This window comes from Sus scrofa, chromosome 13, assembly GCF_000003025.6.
Source record: "Sus scrofa isolate TJ Tabasco breed Duroc chromosome 13, Sscrofa11.1, whole genome shotgun sequence".
Taxonomy (NCBI): Eukaryota; Metazoa; Chordata; class Mammalia; order Artiodactyla; family Suidae; genus Sus; species Sus scrofa.
The window spans coordinates 97,271,141-97,292,900 of NC_010455.5; the positions used below are offsets into that span (position 1 = coordinate 97,271,141).

General features: G+C 39.1%; 2 protein-coding genes across 13 annotated transcripts in view; one reads left to right on the forward strand and one right to left on the reverse strand.

Annotated features, from left to right (window-relative positions):
* Nucleotides 1-21,760, reverse strand: part of VEPH1 (ventricular zone expressed PH domain containing 1) — a 379,885-nt gene that overhangs the window by 284,819 nt on the left and 73,306 nt on the right. For all 12 annotated transcript variants that reach the window (XM_021069710.1, XM_021069713.1, XM_021069715.1 and 9 more), the window contains one exon: nucleotides 18,367-18,541. In XM_021069710.1, coding sequence (XP_020925369.1) covers nucleotides 18,367-18,541 — 175 coding nt within the window. The remainder of the gene's footprint in view (nucleotides 1-18,366; nucleotides 18,542-21,760) is intronic.
* On the forward strand, nucleotides 2,454-8,430 carry PTX3 (pentraxin 3). Its single transcript, NM_001244783.1, is given in 3 exon segments — nucleotides 2,454-2,713; nucleotides 3,188-3,592; nucleotides 7,208-8,430. Coding segments are annotated over 3 exon segments (1,149 nt in total). The 5' UTR covers nucleotides 2,454-2,583; the 3' UTR covers nucleotides 7,822-8,430.

The window sequence follows — 21,760 nt, forward strand, 5'->3', positions numbered from 1 at the left end:
AGCTATGAGAAGTATGTTAAAATTTCCCTTTATGATTTTGGGTTGTCAATTTCTCCTTATAAGTCTGTTAATTTTTGGCATATATTTTTTAACTATAACTAGATAGTTCTAAGATATCTCCCTATATAAAGTGTTTCTTTCATCATAATTTAATTAGTCTCTCTTGCCTAAAAGTCTATTTTTGACTGGTATCAACATGGCTACGTTAGATTTTTTCACTAGCCCTTGTTTGGTACATCTCTCACCACTTTTAAATTTTTTTGTTTTCCAGATTTCTAGATTCTTGTTTTATGTGTGACTCTTATAAGTGACATATAGCTAGACTTAAAAAATATTCCTGACAACCTCTGCCTCTTAACTGGAAAGTTTGTTTCATTAATATTTATAGTGGTTACTGGCATCTTTGTGTTTATTTTTACATTATGTTGTTCTTTTTGTTTATCTTGCTTCATCTATGATTTTCTTCCCTTCTTCATTACCTCTTATCGAATAGATCAAAAATTTTTTTAAATTCACTCTATTTCTTCTATTTGGACATTTTATTTCCTTTTGGTTGTAATGGCTATCCTTTAAAAGATAAAAATTCTTGAACAAAGAAAAATTATTTTGCCAACCTGAACAATGAAAGGATTTTGAGAATGTTTTTCTCAGATCTAAGTTTCTAGACATTCTCTTCAGCTTTGCCTGATTTGTCATTTAATCAATTTCTTGAGTTTTCTTAAAATTTCAATTAACTTTGTTTTTAATTCTAGAAGTTATGTTGGTTTTTTTTTTTTTTAAATAGGCCTAGACTTTTTTTTTTTTTTTTTGGACAGTATCTTTTTCTTTTTTCATGTTTCCAATTCCTTCTTGTAGATCTTAAGTCCTTTTAAACAGTTATTTTGTAGTTTTTAGCTGATATTTTAATTACATGAAATTCTTGAGGGATTGGTATCTAAACCTTTTTGGTTTCTGCTGGTTCTTATTATGGCTTTCTCATATGTTTAAGTATTTTTTATTATGAATATATTTTTACTGTGGCAGACAGTAAACATCTGAATCTTGAACATGTATGAGGGCAGGCTCAAAGTCACAAACTCTTAGGGACCCTGTAAAGTTCAGTCAAAGAGAGACAGGCTTACCTCTCACTTTCTCGGGCTAGGGCAGAGAGTGGGGCTACAGCTACTGAAAGCCAATATGTAACTCCTCACCCTGGCCTAAGCCTTGCTCCACCATGGCCATTAATATTTGGTAATTACAGAATGGATAACCTTTCCCCCCACTTCACCTCCCATCCAGGAGGAGCTTGACATCAGCTCCTGGGCTTACTGGTCTGTTTGTGCTTCCCTCTCTTTGGCCTCTGGATATTTCCCTTTCTTTATTGGGAGCTTATTTGTACATTTGAAGTTTTTATTATTATCCTAACGTAAACACATTTCTAGGTGTTTGTTCAGGACAGTTTTCAGATTACACTGATTTCTATGTATTGGCAGAAGCAGGAATCCCTAAATTTAAAGTTTACTTTGACTCTAAGCCTCACGAAATATTAATTTCCACATAATACCAGGCTATGAAAAGAAACATACCTAAAATCAGTTATTCCTTTTCCCTAGCTCCTTCTCATTTTAGGTTTACCAGTTTTGCTGGGTTTGTCAAAAAATAAAAAATAAAAAAGGTGTTTTGGAGTTCCCTTCGTGGCTCAGCGGTAACAAATCCAACTAGTATCCATGAGGACGCAGGTTCTAACACTGGCCTCACTCAGTGGGTTAAGGATCGAGGTGTTTCAGTGGGTTGTGGTATAAGTTGCAGATGTGGCTAGATCCCGTGTTGCTGTGGCTCTGGTGTAGGCCGGCAGCTAAAGCTCAGATTCAACCCCTAGCCTGGGAACTTCGGTATGCCACAGGTGCAGCCCCAAAAAGACATTAAAAAAATGTTTATAAAAGTATAGCTGCAACTCCAGAAGTTTTTAAAGACAGTAATTCTGAATGGACTTGGCTTCTAGAGCCATACAAATCCTTACTGTGTTGGTTTATCTTGAAATCAGAAAATAACTCTCAGAGCTTAGACCTGTTAAATGTGTACAAAGAAAATGTGAAACAAAAGTTTTCTATACACAAAAGGTTGTGAAATAATGAGCGTACACAAAATGCTGAAATGATGCTCTTGTTTTCACACCTCTCTGCCTATTGAATTATTTCTCTCCCTAATCCCCTTCCCTCCCTCTCATCCTGCAGTGCTACCAATTCAAGTTACAACAGCTAATCCTCACAGGGATAGTCCTAGCCCAGTTTTCCCCCTTCTTTCCCCTCTGACCCTCCTCCAATTAATCTGATGGCAGTGTAAATCTTTGTGGTTTACTATTGTGCAACGTCTCCTTCGCCCTCCCACCCAGCCCCCTCCCCCCAAAATCAGGGGAACTCCCGTTAACGCAGTGCCACTGGCATTACTCATTCATCCCCATTCAGACTCTCCCCAGCATTTATTAAGGGCTCTCAGCTCCTGCCTCTCACTCTCACTCTCCTCTGGCTCCTTCTCTGTTCATTTGAAAGCCTCTTGCCTCACACCCTCCCGCCAGCTGTGGGAAGAACTTTTGTCTCTTCAGCAATGCGTCTCCCAGCGATTCTGTTTTGTGCTCTCTGGTCTGCAGTGTTGGCCGAGAACTCCGATGATTATGAGCTCATGTATGTGAATTTGGACAACGAAATAGACAATGGACTCCATCCCACTGAGGACCGTAAGTTCATTTAACTATTTCTCTGCTAACCTTAATTACATATCCACCTCTCTGTGTCTAAACATTATACATATATTTTGAAGTCAATGAAATAAGGAATTTTTTTTTCTTTTTTCTTTCTTTTTTTTTTTTTTTTTTTTGCAAAAGAGAGAAGCATGTTAGGAAAGGGGGAGGTTTCAAAAAGTTATTTCTGTCATAGAGATATAGTGGGTTGAGCCCTATGAAATCGCTGATATTCGACTGTTTTGAGCCCTACGAAGAGCAGTTTCAATTGAGTTCAACTTAATATATGCTTGCATGGTTTCTGTCATTCTCGAGATATTTACATGCTGCTTTTTTGGAAGTGTTCTTAAAGGGAAGGGGGGTGCTGGAGATGGGCTGTAACTTGGGATCTTAGAGGAAAATCGGTGTTTTACAAAGCACACCCGAGGAAGGCCTGGGCAGGCAGTAACGCTTATGTGTTCTGTGCTCTAGCCACGCTGTGCGACTGCAGTCCAGAGCACTCTGAGTGGGACAAGCTCTTCATCATGCTAGAGAACTCCCAGATGCGGGAGAGCATGCTTCTGCAGGCCACCGATGACATCCTCCGGGGCGAACTGCAGAGGCTGAGGGCCGAGCTGGGGCGGCTGGCAGGCAGCCTGGCGAGGCCTTGCGCACCGACAGCCCCAGCGGAGGTCCAGTTGGCCCGGGCGCTGGACGAGCTGCTGCAGGCGAGCCGCGACGCTGGCCGCAGGCTGGAGCGCCTAGAGGAAGCTGGGACTCCGCAGCTGCAGGAGGAGGCGGGGCGGACCCTGGGCGCGGTGCTCGAGGAGCTGCGGCGGACGCGGGCTGACCTCCGTGCAGTGCAGGGCTGGGCCGCGGGGCGCTGGCTGCCAGCAGGTAAGGACTGCGTGGCTTTGTTCTCAGAGCGCGCGTTGTGGGAAGCCAAGACTAGGAGAGGTATTGGTGGGAAGAAACACAAACACACACCATACTCTCCAGCACGGTCACAGTGGTCAGATACACGATACAACGCGGGAGAATTGCTTTCATAAGTACTCTCCAGTCTCGAGGAACCGAGAAAATAGCTGTGCATGTAACCATTACAGTCTTGAAATATAAGTCTAGGGCCTCTGGACTGACACCCGATCCAACCAGGCGTTGCAGGAGCTCTACTGGCCGGTTATAGCCATAACCTCTCTGGCTGTGCAGCTTCCCTCCGTTAGGGATTTCCACTTCTTCTAATTTTAGCCGGCCTCCTTCTTTAGGGGAGCTCTGGTTCCTCGCTATTTCAGGGCCCAGTCTCCTTTTTAGGGATGTTTTCCAATCCCTGGGCTAGCCCTTTCTTCCTGCCAGTTCCCAATAAGAAACTTGAAGCTGAAACTGACCTCCTGAGGGGTCCTCTCAACGCTGGGGTCTGTGAAATGAATCGAGGTCCGAGGGTGTGAGGTTTCGAATAAAGCAGGGGCTGAGGGATCCAAAGTGGGACAGTGAGATGTAGATGTAGGAGCCAATTGGTACGCTGGCGCCACCCCCAGGGATGTGGAGGATCAGGATGAAACAGGAGAGAGGCCAGTTCAAACCAGATCTGTCAAAGTCCCATGTGATATTATGTGAATTTACACACACATGTGGGCCCAAAATAATACATTTTAAAGACGGTTCAAGGAATAAAGAGAAGATACGGAGCCAAGTTAAACTCCTTTATAAGTCAAAATCTTTAAGAAATGGTGATGTAGCAATCGTTTGTGGATTACATTAGAAAATCTGCGCCCTAGGTAAGAAGATATAACTTAAACTTTCATGAGCAGAAAACAACTGCAAACAGTGCCACCCTTTATGTCCAATAAAGCAACTCCTATTGGATGGGGTAGGAGGAAGAATCAAGCATGTGTGAGAGCATGTTTCATTTAAAGTTGCAGAAACCATACCAGAATGTCATCTTTCCTAAATATCTAAGGACTGTTTATCAGTACAAAGCTTATTTTTTAAAAAATATTGAAAGCAGGATTTCAGGGAGAAAAAAATCATAAAATCAAATATACAACAGATCCTCAATGTAAGCCACAAGAAGACAAACTAAAATTCTTTGGCCCTTTTAATGGATGAAATTTGGTTTTTTGCAAATCATTTAAAATCACTATATGTAACACATACTAGAAAAACAGAATTATGCTAATTTTCACCTTAACCTCTGCTTATTGGGTAAAGCAGAAGATGCATTTGTGAATTCTAAAATGTTAATTTCTTAATAGATCCAATAATACTTTTACCCACATGCTTTGATCTCCCCTATTTTGGTTTCCTGCCAGCTTGGCCCCTAAGGGATTCTTAATCATTCTTTTGTCCGCCTCTTAAGAACCTGGTTTTAATTTTGTTTGGTCTTTGATAATATAATCAGAAAAATCTATTAGTTAAAAGCCATTTCATGAGAGAGTTTCTGACATTTTAAAGACATATCAAGAGCCTCAATCACTGGCCCCAAAAAGAAGCCACAAAAAAAAGCCCCTGCCAACATGCAGTTCTACTCTATGAACTCACATAACCAGAGCAGCCTACAGGGGAAGCTGGGTCTCTGAGAGGCAATCAAGGAAGGCTTTGGAATGCAATCCTGACTGCCTGGGCTTATTTAAACAGGAAATCAGTTAATTAGATTGCAGGAGGCGCCCTCTCAAATACTACTTTACTGAAATATTACAGAGAATATCTCAAATGCCCAGGCATGTTGTGATCTTTTGTTCCATGATCTGTGTTTGATTTAAATAACATAGCTAGAAAAGCATGAACTTACCAGTTTCATTTGAAAAGAGAATGGAGGCCTCATTAAAATTAAAAAAAAAAAATCTTTAGAAATCTAAATTATTCAGTGAAAAAGTTAATACCAAAGTATGGTACGACCAATTTTGTGCTTTAGTATAATAGTTACTTTTATAGGATTTTCTGAACCTCAATATCTTCTTTGAGTATTTCTAAAGGATAAGGTTCATCTGCTTAATTTTTTCAGGAGTGATCCTAGCCCTCTGCCACTTGCAAGCCGTTAACTTAGTTTACCATACTTTGCATGAATATTCAGTTCCTGCAAGTTCTGTTCACTAGTGCTCTGGGAGTTTGCTTTTTAAAGCCATCTTATGGTAAATCTTCTTTAGGTAGTTATAAGTGAATATCTAGCCCTAATTTAGATTTTTTAAAAATTATTTATCTGATCTTTTACATATATAAGGTTATCATAAAGCAGAGTTCACTTGCTAAAGTTTTTGCACACCATTTTCCAGACACTTAGAAGGGCTTCACTTTAGCACCTGCAGCTCTCTGACTAGTCATGTGACCTGGAGATGGCATTTACTGAGCTCCCAACCCTCAAGTTTGAACATCTCCTTCCAAGTGCACATTAGCAGAAATATGTTCCCCATCTGGCCCCTTGGAAGAATTCACTCTTCCTTAAAGTTTTCCTGTTATGGCTTAAATAATATTTATAGGCATGTGGACAAAGTAAGAATTTTTAAGCCTATCTCTGGTTACACAGCTCTTCTCAAGTGCTACATACTTGTTGCTTACAGACTTGGATAATATTTGGAGAATGGAAGAGACATTGACAGATAACTAAAGCCTGGAGAGCCTGTGAGCTTACTAACAGTAAAACAAACTGAATTACAGATTTTAGCTAAATCCAGCCGTTCTAACATTAAGAGGCAATGCAGGGTGCTAGTTAAAAGTGTGACTTTTGCAGCCAGAATGCCCAAGTTCAATCCCCAGTTTACCAGCTCTATCAACATAGCCAGTCTACTTAGCCCTCCCTGCCTCAGTTTCTTTACTTATACAATGGGAATATTAAGACTGTCTCTTAGAATTAAAGTGACAAAATGATTAGAGCAGTATCTGGCACATAGTAAGTATCAGATAAGAATTAGACATCATCATTATACATCGTTATCTTTCAAAGGTGGTTTTCTACAAACTTCGCAAAGTTTACAAATATTTGAGAATATGTGGTATATTCAAACGTACTCAGCAGCAACCTATCCTAGAGTTTTGTTGAAAAATATACATTGTTAATGGCTGACTAGGGTGAGCTGGCCCACTGAATCTCACAGGTGTTTGTTCTAGGTGCTTGATAAGGTCAAGGAAAGGAAATTCAGCTTGGCTGTAAGTTCTTAGAAATTATAGTGTCTTGTTTGAAGTTCACAGTGAATCAACACTTTTTTAAAAAGGTGTAACAAAATAAGCTTATTGGGAATGAAAGTAGTTATTAAAACACAGTTTTCATTATTCTGTGGGTTTGGACAATTTGGCTTCTCTGCATACCTTCTCCATTTAGATTCTTCACTGAATGAGACAGTTGGCTTTCCTTATTCCTGTTTTCTTTGCTCAACAGAGATTACACTTGGGACCCTCAAGTTACAACATGATGCTGCATATAGCTTTCAGTTGTAGTCATTAAAATGCCCCGTGTTAAAATATCCAGCTGCCAGAATCATTTTGGAATGAATTTATATTTTCTCTCATATTCCTTCTTAGGTTGTGAAACAGCGATTTTATTCCCCATGCGTTCCAAGAAGATTTTTGCAAGTGTGCACCCGGCAACACCAATGAAACTTGAGGCTTTCAGTGCCTGCATTTGGGTCAAAGCCACAGATGTACTGAACAAAACCATCCTGTTTTCCTATGGCACAAAGAGGAATCCATATGAGATCCAGCTGTACCTCAGCTATCAGTCCACTGTGCTTGTGGTGGGGGGAGAGGAAAACAGACTGGTCGCCAATACTGTGATTTCCCCTGGAACGTGGACCCATCTGTGCAGCACCTGGAATTCTGAACAAGGGCATGTAGCCTTGTGGGTCAACGGTGACCTGATAGCCACCAAGGTCGACATGGCCACGGGTCACATTGTTCCAGAAGGAGGAATCCTGCAGATTGGCCAAGAAAAGAATGGATGCTGTGTGGGTGGTGGCTTTGATGAAATATTAGCCTTTTCTGGAAGACTCACAGGCTTCAATATCTGGGATCGTGTTCTCAGCACCGAAGAGATAAAAAAGACTGGAGGAGCAGAGTCCTGTCACATCCGGGGGAATGTGGTTGGGTGGGGAGTCACAGAGATTCAGCCCCATGGAGGAGCTCAATACGTTTCTTAAGTGTTGTGAAACTCTACTCGGAGCCAAAGAAAGAAACTCACATTTTAAACATTTGGGAAGGTCTAAAAACTTTGATGCATATTAAGAACACTTGAGACTAATGAAGGAGAGAGTTGAGATCAATCTTTATTTATCTTGGCAAAATACTGGGCAAAGAGTGGAAGGGGAGACATTGGAGAAGGCTTTGGGGTATACTGTTACTAGACTTTATGCCATGGTGCTTTCAGATTAATGCTGTGTCTTTGTCAGATAAATTCTCAAATAATTAAAAAGGACTGTGTGGTTGAACAGAAGGATAATTGTTTCACTTCTCTTTGGTTAATTTTGTTTTGGCCAGGGATGAATTTTACATTGAAAGAATAATAAAATAACACATGTTGTTCATTGCTCATTGTCATTGGTATATACCTTATTACAAAAAAATGATGATAAAACATATTTATGCTACAAAGTGACTTAACAAATACAAATGTAGTTTATGTGTTATAATCAAATGTCACTTGTTGGAGAGGATAGTTATATAAGTTATACTGTAAAATGGTTTTGTATTAATTTTATTAAGACTATTTTTATAAAGCTCTACTATAAATAAAATATTTTATAAAACTAGTCCATGTCATCTAATTATAAATTTACAATGTTTGGGAGCAAATCCATACGTTTTAAAGTGGGCCATTAGTTTTCAGATACTAATATTATGTAAATAGTAATGATTAATTTTGTTAGAAACAAACCACAGAGTTGTTTTAAGCTTTGGCTTCTTATAAATTATAAGAATTATGATCTTGAGTAAATCAAGTCATCTTTCTGTGTTTCAGTTTTTTCAACTAACAAATCAAGGAATTGGAGAAATAATGATTCTTTCCAATTTGATGATGTTTTGAACATATACAACTTTATTTAACATAGAAAAATATATGAGTTATCATAATTCCTCAGATACCATGATGTTTGCAAGAGATGGCTTAGGACTTTTATTAGGTATATCTAAAAATCTGGAAAAGAAACAATGCCTTCTGCCCTTAATGCACATCCCATTCTCTTATGCATAAAAGAGAGGTCAAGTCCATCCATCCTGCAGATGGGGAGGTAGCTCTATACCACTCTAATGTTCTCCTCTTGCAGAGGCTACACAAGGGCTGACAGAAGAACATCACAAAGTCACTTCTGATTACCAGTATGAAATATTGGTAGAAACACAGTGCTGATGGGTTCATCCAAAGATAGGACCTCAACAACCACAGGTCAACTCCTATTCATGAGGTTTAGAGAACGGGGCCAGGAGTAATTATCGAACCACATTTTGTAACTCACTATCTAGAATCCTTAGACAAGTTACTTAACTCCAAAGGATGGGTCTGGACTCTTAGTGTCTTCAGCAATGAAATTCCATAAATCAAGGAATCTTTGAGGATACTCGTGGTATCTGTATAGCTTCACCATACTGGCGAGACCCACAAAACCAAATTGAAGGGTCACAAAAAAAATTGTTCGCCAGTCTCAGACCCTTGGAGATTACATAATTCAAGGCTGCAGGCACACTGGCCACATGCAAGTCCCTATTTAGCCACTATCTATACGACTCCGAATGCCAGGCGAGAAGAGAAAATAATGACCCCAAACTTCAAGAGAGTGTTAGGCATGGTTTCAATTACTTTCCACATTTCAGCATGAATTACATCTGTTCAAGAGACTCAAGATGATGCAGGCCAAGATATATGCCAACTCATGTGCTGACAGAGTTAAATACAAGGAAACTTAATTTTTAACAGGAATTACAGGTAGAAGACAGAGAAACAAATTGAAGAAAGTAACCCTTGGATTACAAAAGTAGAAATTTCATCTGGTATAGCAATAATTCTGGGTAGGTGTTCTAGGGACTTTTAATATCTTGATATCTAGATTCCATCTTTTCCTAAGTAATAGAATTCTAGTTTTAATGGTATGTATGGTTACTTGAAGTAAAGTCTACATATTTCAGTATCAGCTGAAGCTTGATGTGGCATATGACTAAGTTCTGGCTGATGCTGAAATATTGTACGTGATTCTCTGTCTTCCTCCTTCTGACTGCAATGCAATAATGATGGCTGGAATTTCAGCAACCTTGATAAAGAGATTTAGCATAACAGTACAGAGTAAACTGGATCTTTAATATCATGAAGCTGTCTTGCCAGCCCTGGCAAGTGCAGGACTGGCAAGACAGCTTGCCAGTCTTGCCAGCCCTAGGCTGCCTGTTCCTGCACTTCTTTTACATGACCAAAAAAATATGTTTTTATTTTCTTCAGTTCACTTTTGGTTGACCACTTTAATCCTGATCCAGTAAAGTGATTTTTCTTTTAATAAAAAAGAACAAGCACTTTAGTCCCTCACAACACTCATAGACTATATGTACAAAATATATTTCACAAATTCTCAGGAATCTATTTGACTTTTTTTTTTTTTTGTCTTTTTTTTTTCTGCTATTTCCTGGGCCGCTCCCACGGCACATGGAGGTTCCCAGGCTAGGGGTCGAATCAAAGCTGTAGCTGCCAGCCTACACCAGAGCCACAGCAACGCTGGATCTGAGCCGAGTCTGCAACCTACACCACAGCTCACGGCAACGCCGGATCCTTAACCCACTGAGCAAGGGCAGGGATCGAACCCGCAACCTCATGGTTCCTAGTCAGATTCGTTAACCACTGCGCCTCGGCGGGAACTCCTTTTTTTTTTTTTTCAACTAACATTTAATGAGTATTAGAATACATAGTGTCAACAAAAGAAACGTGTAAAATTGAGATGAAATATCTAAAAAGAAATATCAGTGTGCTGGCTTAGTTTAACACTGGTAAAGAGTTTTATTCACCAGAATGATTACTGAGGGCAATGTCATATTGCAGCACAATAGAAGAACTGTGTAACTCAAGTCAGAGGAAAAAAATATGTGTATAACTAATATATAATACATCATGTATATAAAACATAAAATCTTATGTGTGTGTGCTAGAGTGACCAAGTGTCCTGACTTGCCTAGCACCATCCCAGTTTTAGTGCTGAAAGTCACCTGTCCTAGGAAAACCCTTTAGTCCCAGGAAAACTGTGACAGCTTGTTACTTTGTTACTTTAGTACATATGTATATCAGTAGAGCAACTTTTTTGCAGAGATAGTATCTGAACAAGATAGAGTTGATAAATTTTTCCTTGTCTACTGCAATATAAATTGGCTTTTAATTAAGTATTAATTGCTTTAAAATATATTTAGAACATCTGACTATTAAGTATATATTGTAGGATTTTAGAGCTAGGTATTTACAATTACTCAGTTAGCTTCACTTTAATGAATAATTAGATTTGCAAAGAAGAAATTACAATTGATTTTTAGTTCATCTCTCATTAAATTTTATATTAGAAAGCTCTTCTTTGAGAAGTTAAGGCCAAATGTTTCCAGAACTGTATTTTAGCCACTAAGAAATAGCCCTCATAAAGTTAAAAATCTTAGTCAAAGTTGTTGTATGTGTTCACTTATATATTCCCAGATTCACTATTGAAAACTCAAGATTGCTGACCCTTGCATTTGGCTTTATAAATCTGGAGTGTAGAAGAAAGCCTGCTGGGCTTGGGTCAGGAACACAGCATTTAAACCTAGCACCATTACCACTAACTACAAGATGTTAGGCCTGCCAACTAGTCTGAGTCTCAAATTAGCCAAAAAAAAAATTGGAGATAACATGACTTGCCTACCTTGCTGAAGGGGTATTATGAAAATGACATAACAAGGGATAATATATCTAAACATGCTTTAGAAACCCTAAAATAAGTATCATAAAAATGTTTTTCCAAGTTGTTACCAGTACATTAAATAAAAAGATAAGCATACAATAAATAAACAAACACAAAGATTCCCTTTTCCTGTTAGTAAGTTATTCTCAGAGTTTGGCCTGTGGATACTCAAAACTGTGCAGGCTTTATTCTACTTCACAGCAACATCTGCTGGTAAAGTGAGGAAGGTGCAAACTGGCAGATATTAGATCTAAGACTTGGTTAACAATTCAGAAGAGGTTTTTTTCTGGTTCAAGATGTGAGTTTCTTGATCTCTATGTGTAGTGGCTTTTATAACATTTAATATTTCCCTGTATGTATTAATATTCAGGCTCAATATTGTTAATGAGATTACTTTAGCAGCCTGTTTTCTAAAATATTTGACTAATAAATTATTTCCCAACAACCTATAATACGGTAAACTTAAAGCCTTTTCCTTGAAGAATAACTATAATGAATTTTTAATAGCTAAGTATCTCTCCAAGATCATAAAACTCCACAAATGGATATGATGCTGTCTTCAGTATTATAATATGGGCCTGTACATATCAGATACTCCGTGATGACAATGATGACAATAATTTTGAAGATGGTGATAAAAAGAAGAATCATCATAACCACTGATAGGCCTGGCATTGGGTAAAGTACAGTTGTTACATCTATTTAAGTCTAGCCTCCACCTCATTTGGTACATATTTTTTACTGCCATAATAAATGAGAAGTCAATTTTCTATTTCCATTTTTCTGAGACAGCTCACCAATCAGAGGCTTGAATTCTGTCTCACACTGAGAAAGAAATGAGGTAAATTTATCATAATTAACCCGACAGTCTTTTCTAGGCTATTGCCAGGAAGTCAGAAAGGAATTTGGACTCTTGCTGAGATGAGACTAAATTTCTTTCCAAAAACTTTCTATTTAAGTTTCAAATCATTTGAGGTCATCTTATGATTTGTGCCAGAGGACCATTTAAAACGCATATTGATAGGCATATTTCCTTATTAAGACCAGTGATTCAGAAATGCAGAAGAGGGAACATCCCTGCTTTTAGTTTTGATATAGTGGTGTGCACTGCATCACAGAGTTCCAAATCAAAATCAAAATCTGGAAAGAGTTTCCCTACAAGTGCTCAGATAATCCCCTTCATTTGGAGATACTCTCATTTCAGAGATTGGCAATAATACTGTGAGCTTCCTGGGTGAAATATATGCTAACTCATGCTGCCCTGAGCATTGGTTATGCTTTTATATTCCAATACTGGGCAGGTTTAACAAAGGATCTTCACATGGCAAAGAACAAGTTTGGAGAATTATTCAGGGTCACTCTAAAAAGGTTCTGAATAATGTTACAAAATATTAAATTATCTTGATATGATTTAAACAGAAAATAAATTAATTACCCAAGGGACATCCCCTTGCCTATGTCTCTCTTTTTTTTTTCTTTTTGCCTTTTCTAGGGCTGCTCCCATGGCAAATGGAAGTTCCCAGGCCATGGGTCTAATTGGAGCTGTAGCCGCTGGCCTACGCCACAGCAACAGCAATGCAGGATCCTAGCCTCGTCTGCAACCCACACCACAGCGCACGGCAACGCTGGATCCCCAACCCACTGAGCAAGGCCAGGGATCGAACCTGCAACCTCATGGTTCCTAGTTGGATTCGTTAACCAGTGAGCCACAAAGAGAATTCCTCTTATGTCTTAATTCAACAGGGAAGCATTCAATATTTCCCCATTAAGTATGATTTTAGTTGCAGGTTTTTGTAAATATCCTTTATTAGATTAAGGATGTGCCCATATATTGCCAGTTTGCAAAGGGATTTTTTTTTTTTATCCTGAACAGACTTTTAATTTTACAAAAGGAGAGAATATATATATGAGTGTATACACACACACACACACACACACATATTCTCTTGATCAGTTTAAGAAAGTTCTCCAAAATTCTCAGGTTGCAATTTTGTTTTTAATGAATGGATACTGAATTTTATGAGATGCTTTTACTGATTAAGTGACTTTTTTCCCCTTTAGTCTTTTACTGTGAGGGATTACTTCTTGAATACTGTCATCCTTGCATTCCTACTATAACTTAACTTAGTCAGTATAACTTTTATAAGATGAGGATAACAATAGCTCCTCCCTCATGACATTAGGAGAATTATATGAGTGAAAAGACTAGTATCTGGTACAGAGCAATAACTCAACAAATGTCTATTATTTTAAACATTGCTAGAATCATTTTGATAACATTTATATTTGTGATTTGTGCATCTGTGTTCATAATTAAGATGTGCCTGTATTTTCCTTTTTTTATACTCCACTATAGAGTTGACCTCATGGCTATACTAGCTTCACAGAAGTAGTTGGAGAATGTACTCCTTCTTATATGAAAAAGTTTAGATAAGATTGTAATCATTTCGTCTAATTTGCATATAATACTAAATAGGAAGGGCCCTTTTTTTGGTGGATTCATTTAAAAATACTAATATAATTGTCTTGATACAGCAACATTCAGGTTTTCCATACCCTAAGCTCTAAAGTACAAATCAAGACAACACTCTACACATGCCTTGAAGCCTTACTCCAAAAGGAAGGACTTTCACAATCTCCTTGTCACTGGGAAAATTCGGAGAACACAAAATGGACAAATGGAGTCTAAGCAATCTGAGTAAAGGAATCTATATTTACATGTAATGTAAAGATAAACATCATTACTTGTATACAATCAATAATAGGAAACAGTTAAAAAAAATGGCTTTAAACTAGCCTTCAGGGATAAATACATAACCCCATTTGATAAAGTTTCTCATGATTGATTCATAAACTTAAAGGAGGCATTTGGTGTGGTATTATGGATATTGGAATTACAAAATTACAGGATTTGGCATTATGGATATGTATAATACATTGGAAAAAAATACAATCAATGGAATAACATCAACCAAGTATAAGGGGCAGTCACCACCAGTACACCACAAGGCTTGCCTGGCTTTATTGGGTGTACCTTTTCATTAGTGTTTTGAAATGAGACTAGAGTGGTTCTATTCATAAAATTTACAGATGACAAGAACCCTGAAAGAACTGCACATATATTGAGATGGAAGGATCATTATCAGTAAGATCCTGGCATACCAAAGCAATGAGCTCAATCTCTCTCTTTTTTTTTTTTTTTTTGTCTTTTTGCCATTTCTTGGGCCACTCTCGCAGCATATGGAGGTTCCCAGGCTAGGGGTAGAATCAAAGCTGTAGCTGCCGGCCTACACCACAGCCATAGCAAAGCGGGATCTGAGCTGCATCTGCGATCTACACCACAGCTCACGGCCAATGCTGGGTCCTTAACCCACTGAGCAAGGCCAGGGATCAAACCCTCAACCTCACGGTTCCTAGATGGATTCGTTAACCACTGAGCCACGACGGGAACTCCGAGCTCAATCTCTCAAGAAGAAAGTATAAAGAGATAAAAGTAAATATTTACATAAGGCTATTTTTTGGTACCCAGTATTAATTTACAACACTGTTAGCAACAGTCTTGGATTTGGGGGTTATCTACTTGCCATCTCCCTTAGTCCCATATCCTGCTTTGATGGTGCCTCATGACCCATGTCTGGCCAGCAATATCTGTATCCTCTAGCAATAAGGATGAATTGGTTCAGAAATCAGCATGTGCCCCATGCTGGGTCAAAGAGAAACAATGAAACTATACAAGGAGTTTCTTTTTCTTAACTGGTATTCATGATGATGTGAGCTGGAGGCCAGAGAGGCCCATTACATGGAGCATGAAGGCGAAACCAGTCTCCACAGGAAGTGGAACTGAATAATGATTTTTGGGACCACATCTGAGTCCTGAATCAAGTTATGTGGGAAGTCAGATATACTAATGCACTTTTTAGTCATGTATTCCAGTGAGGAGTTCCTCCTCCTCCTCTTCTTCTTGTTCAGTTTGTTCTTCTCTTCATTCTCTTTTTTTTCTTGTATGGTTGCACCTAGGGCATGTGGAAATTCCCAGGCCTGGGATCAAACCTGTGACACAGCTGTGACCTGGACCAGATCCTTGATCTGCTGCACCACAGGAGAACTTCCAATCCTTCTTCTTCTCATCATCATCATCGTCTTCATTATTATCATCATTAAGCTATTTACACCTGGGTTTCTGTTACTTAAAGTGCTATTAATTGGGAGTTCCCTGCTTGCCTAGTGATTAAGGATTCAGGATTGTTACTGCTGTGGCACAGGTTTAATCCCTGGCCCAGGAATTTCTGCATGCTATGGGTGCAGCCAAAAAAACCCAAAAAACTACTAATTGGTACAACAGGATAATAAAAGGACTTCTGTTATGGAAATCTTGTGGGTTTTAAATGATGTAATTGATATAAAATGCTTAGTACAGCATTTGGCATAAAGGAAGAATGAAGTAAATTCTAGCCATTGCAGTTATTACTGTTGTTATAATTATTATTGTTATCACTGAATGGATGACGATTTGGTGGAGAATCAAACATTACCTGGGTAACCAGACTAAATCATATTTAATATCTCAACCTAATATTCTATAATTTTATAATTCTAATCTTATAAAAACAAAGATCAAATCAAATAACTGTAAAACTCTGCCATTTTCTGTAGAAGTAGAAAAATGGGAGAATAAAGATTAGGATAACATAAATCAAGGAGGAATAGCTAAAGGAAAGAAACAAAAAAGAAAACAAATCCCAATTACGTCTCCAAAGGCTGTTTGGCAAGGGATATATAACAAAGATTTGCAGAGCAGAAATCTTACTACCCAGAGACATCAAGATCCCTTCTGCTTTGCTACACGTAATTTGCTGGGCTTATATGAGTGAGTTTTAAAGATACATCAGGTCTAAAAACTTAACCCTGAAATATTCAGTCCCAACTTTTTATAGGTTAAACTGTCATTTATTTTACGGTAATTTTCATAGTGCCAGATCAAATAAACCAAATCATTTATTTATTTATTTCAAATGCTTGCAGTGAATTCAGAAAGCATATTCTGCATTTCAAAAGATTTGTCATTGAAAGCGCATTTCAAAAAAACCCCCAAAAAACAAACAAAAAAACCCCCAAATATATGAGCTAAACTCTTGGCAGCTGCAAAGAGACAACTCAATTTTTCCCCCATAAATCAGTTTACTTGCAAGTCTAATTACCATGGTTTTAGAATGTGTGGCACGAGTAAGTATTTGTAATTCCTGTAAAGTCTGTACCAAATATATACCCAAGGTGGTGAAAAAGCATAATTGCTTTCCTGGACTTTTAGTAAATTTAGGATATATATAATGAGAAATTAGCAATTCCATTCTATAGCCAAAGAAAATGAGAAATGAATGATATAGACTACATAATACCAATGACAAGTTTTCAGAATGTAACACAAGCAAAGTGATAAAATTCCACTCTCATGGCTGGAGCTCAGACAAATATGGCATCTGACAGACCACTGGAGATGGCTGGTCAGATGTCCAGGGTTGGGAGTGGGTACTAAAAATTCTTCTTGGGAATGTCTGATACAACGAACAAAATTAGGGTCCTTGTTGGGTCATAGGCATTTTGAGAACTAGTGGACTAATTTGTTGCTAGCTTGACTCTTGAGTGGATAGCTAAGCCCAAGAAAGAGAGAGGCGTTTAGATAAAACAGAACAATATATTTTACTGCAAACTCAGTACCATAGTTTGATACTGGGAGCCAAGCAAACTTACTCTGGCCCTCTACCCAAGTGTAACACCGAGGAGAAAGACAGGTGTTCTCCATCTAGCCTCAGGTCACATACTTCTGAAACTTCAGGGGTAGCAGCACAAAGGGACAGAGGCTGCCATCCCAGGCAGGGCAGTGTGGAGTCAAATCTATTCCTAGAACCTCCATGGTGGCAGCCACAGAGTTTGTTGGGCTCAGAGTGCTGGAGATGGACATTACCACACTACGCCATTCCAAGAAGAGAATATTGGCGACTCTAAGAAATACTTGGTTTGGGAGCACTTTCCAGAGGGTTGATGCTCAACTTGAACATGTGGGGCATGTGGCAATAAACTGTGGGCCAAAATACTCATGGACCTCAGACACATCTATATATTAAGACTGACGGCATCTGGGTACATAGCAAATAATACCATATATTTGTTCTTTGACCCCAAACCAAAAAAATTAAAAGCTTCTGACAGACCTAAAACCAAGGAAAAAAACACAAGACAAAGAATATTCTACTAGACTAACTTGATCTCTTTCATGAAAATATGAAAACTTTGAGATGTCCTGATATGACGTTTTATGGTAGTATTTAACACAATTATAAGTCAGTCCTAAATCATGTTCACATTTAAGAAGTCTTCACATGTGGATTTTATCTAGCATTTTGTGCTTCTGGAAAACAAATGGTGAAGAGCTTTTCCATCTGCCACTGACAGCAGTGGGACATGTTACACTTGGTACAGACAGGTTCGGCACAGTTGGTAGCTGGACAAGATGACCAGAGCCCAGCAAACAGTTCTCCAAATGAGACATGTAGGAAGGAGGCTTACAACTCATCTAACACATCCAAAGAACTTAACTGCCGGTGAAGAGACACAGACTCAGCTAGCTCAAGTAACCTAACCTGTGTTCTCCAGCCATCTAGTGGCAAAGCAGAGAAACTAACGTATCTCTCTTTACTCAATGACTCACGTTCCATAAACCATAACTGCGTCATGAAAACATTTTAAAACAATTCCTAAAACACATCCCCAGGCTCAGCCTTTGCACCATACCTTGAAGTATGCTCTTTACTATAACTTCTGTGTGATCGACCAGGAGGTCCGCTTTGGTAATTGCAGCCAGGGACAGGTAGTTGGACATATTCCTACACAATTCCTTGTTACCTCTGTGGAGGAATTTCACTGCAACGGGGATGGCTAATGCCATCACAGGGGGCCGGTTGTAATTCTGAGGAAATACAAGGAAGCAACAAAGAATAAGGGGATCATTCTTCACTCATTTATTCATTCATCCCAGAAATATTTATTGATCTAAGCTCCCAGAGTGCAGCTGTGAAAACACGGGCCCCACCCTGTTTTCCTTGTATTTGGGAACTCTGGGAACTCCTGTCCTTGTTAGGGAGACTTTGAGCAGTTAATAGCATAGGCTGATGGGGAAAAAGGAACACAAAAGGAGCACTTTTCAGGATAAGGAAAGTGCAGGGGGACAAAGGAACACAAAAGGAGCACTTTTTGCAGTCTTGATGGGGGCTCAAGAAAGAATTCCCAGAGGAGGTAATGTCTTTGCTGAGACCTGGTGAATGAAGATGAGGTGGCTGGGAGATGGCTAGGAAAGGAGTGGACAGAAGAAAATATGTGTGTGAAGGCACAGAGGTGGGAGAACCTGACTTTCGGGAACTGTAAAGGGTTCTATATGGATACTATAGGGTACATGTGGGAAAACTGGGGTGGAAGGTGAGAGAAGGGACAGAAGAGGTAAACAGGGGTACAATTATGAAGGTCTGGCACCATGCTAAGGAGTTTGGAATTGATCTTTAGGGTAATCAGGAGTAACCGATGAGAGGAATAACTCAGATTTATACTAGAGAAAACAATCCAAGAAATGTTGAATACATTGCTTTCTGACAGTATCTTAAAAGCTAAAATTGTGGCTAATGAGATTAAGAAAAAAAAATGAATACATATAAGACTAAAAACTGAAGGAATTCTGGGTCATATATCATTCTCTTTTTGATCTACTTTGTGACTGAACATCAATATCATTACACATAAAATAGTGCTATCTGCATTTAATTACCTAATTAGGGAGTAATATTTGGAAAATACAAATTGTTTTCTTTTCTTTTCTTTCTTTCTTCTTCTTTTTTTTTTTTTTTTTTTTTTTTTTGCTTTTTAGGGCAATGCCAAAGGCATAAGGAGGTACCCAGGCTAGGGGTTGAATTGGAGGTATAGCTACGGGCCTACACCACAGTCACAGCAACATCAGATCCAAAGTGTCTGCCACCTACACCACAGTTCACGGCAGTGCTGGATCCTTTAATCCACTGAGCGAGTCCAGGGATCTAACAGGCAACCTCATGGTTCCTATTTGGATTCGTTTTCACTGCACCATGACAGGGACTCCCAAATTGTTTTCTTGCAAATGAATTACATGTTTTCCCTACCATCAACCATTCTGACCATCAATCCCACTCCTTAGGCTAACTAGAAAGCAAAAGTTGTACAGTGCACAATGTGTATGACTTTGTATCATTATCTTTGAAATAAAAAATAGCTGTTTTTCTCTAATTGTTCATGTGAAAAGTGCTTCTATCTTTCCACCCATAAAGTATCTCCTCTAATATCTCTCACAATTCTAGGTTATGGCAGGTCATCAACAAACATTTGTCAAGTTGAATAACTAATGAAGAAAACGCAGGAGTTCCCGTCGTGGCGCAGTGGTTAACGAATCCAACTAGGAACCATGAGGTTGCGGGTTCGGTCCCTGCCCTTGCTCAGTGGGTTAAGGATCTGGCGTTGCCGTGAGCTGTGGTGTAGGTTGCAGACGTGGCTCGGATCTTGCGTTGCTGTGGCTCTGGCGTAGACTGGTGGCTATGGCTCCAATTAGACCCCTAGCCTGGGAATCGCCATATGCCGTGGAAGCGGCCCAAAAAATAGCAAAAAAAAAAAAAAAAAGAAAAGAAAAAGAAAACGCAAATCTGTAGTGATAGCTGCAATTGGGAACATAGTGTAATGGGAAGGAGGAAGCAGGGTAAGGGAGTGGAAAGGGCCTGCTCACCCCCATCCTCTTCCTTGGGTCACCAACTGCTGGCATGGCCTGCAGTGCCATCCATTTTCAGTGCTAGTTGATTGGGCAAGTGAGTTGTTACACACACCTTAGCATATAGGACTTCCATGGCCACCTCTCAGTTATTTTTGATGAAGGCATGTGCATCCTTCCCTTCGAGGGCAGTCAAATTATTTAGACACTGGACAACCAGAAAATCACATTTCCAAATGATAGGTTAGGGATGGGCAAGTTACTAAATGATAATGGAAGAATCATCCAGGGGCTCTGTGAAAGAGATTCTATTCTCTCTCTCTTCTGCTGTATTTAAAGTGTTGAAAATGGAAGATTAAGAAACAACCTAAATGTCCATCAACAGATAAATAGATTAAGAAGATGTGGTACATTTTTAGAGTGGAATACCACTCAGCCATAAAAAATAATGAAATAATGCCATTTTCAGCAACATAGATTGACCTAGAGATTATCATACTAAGTGAAGTCAGAAAGAGAGAGACAAATAACCATATGATATCACTTATGTGGAATCTAAAATATGGCACAAATGAACTGATCTACAAAACAGAAAGAGACTCACAGACATGGAGAACAGACCTATGGTTGCCAAAGGGGAGTGCAGAGGGAGTGGGATGGACTGGGATTTGGGGGTTAGTAGATGTAAACTATTACATTTAGAATGAATAAGCAATGAGGTCCTACTGTATAGTATGGGAAACTATATCCAGTCTCTTGGGATAGACCATGATGGAAGATAATATAAGAAAAAAAATGTAGACGAGACAGGAATAAGATGGTTGAATAGAAGGACTGGAGCTCAACTTCTCTCTTAAAAAACAACAAAATTATAACCAACTGCTGCACAACTTTCAACCAAATGGACTTGAAACTTTCAAAAAGATATCCTATTCCAGAAGACAAAAAGTAGGCCAAATCAGGAGGTAGGAGAGGCAGGCAACCCTATACCTGCTATGTGGGAAGCCCCACAGGCTGGAAAGTAACTAGTTCATAGAGACTCACCTACAGAAGTAAGAGTTCTGAGCCCCATGTCAAGTTCCCATGCCTGGGGATCCAGCATTGGGAGAAAGACCCCCAGAGCATCTGGCATTGAAGGCCAGTGGGGCTTGTGCACAAGAGATCCATGGGACTGGGGGAAACAGAGACCCCATTCTTGAAAGGCACACACAGGCTTTAATGTGCACTGGGTCCCAGAGCAAAACAGAGGCTCCATAGGAATCTGGGTCAGACCTGACTGCAGTTCTTGGAGGATCTCCTGGGAAAATAGAGGGTTACTGTGGCTTGTTGTAGGGGAAGGACATTGGAGGCAAAGCTCTTGGGAATATTCATCAGCCTGTGTTTCTCTGGAGGTGGCCATTTTAGAAA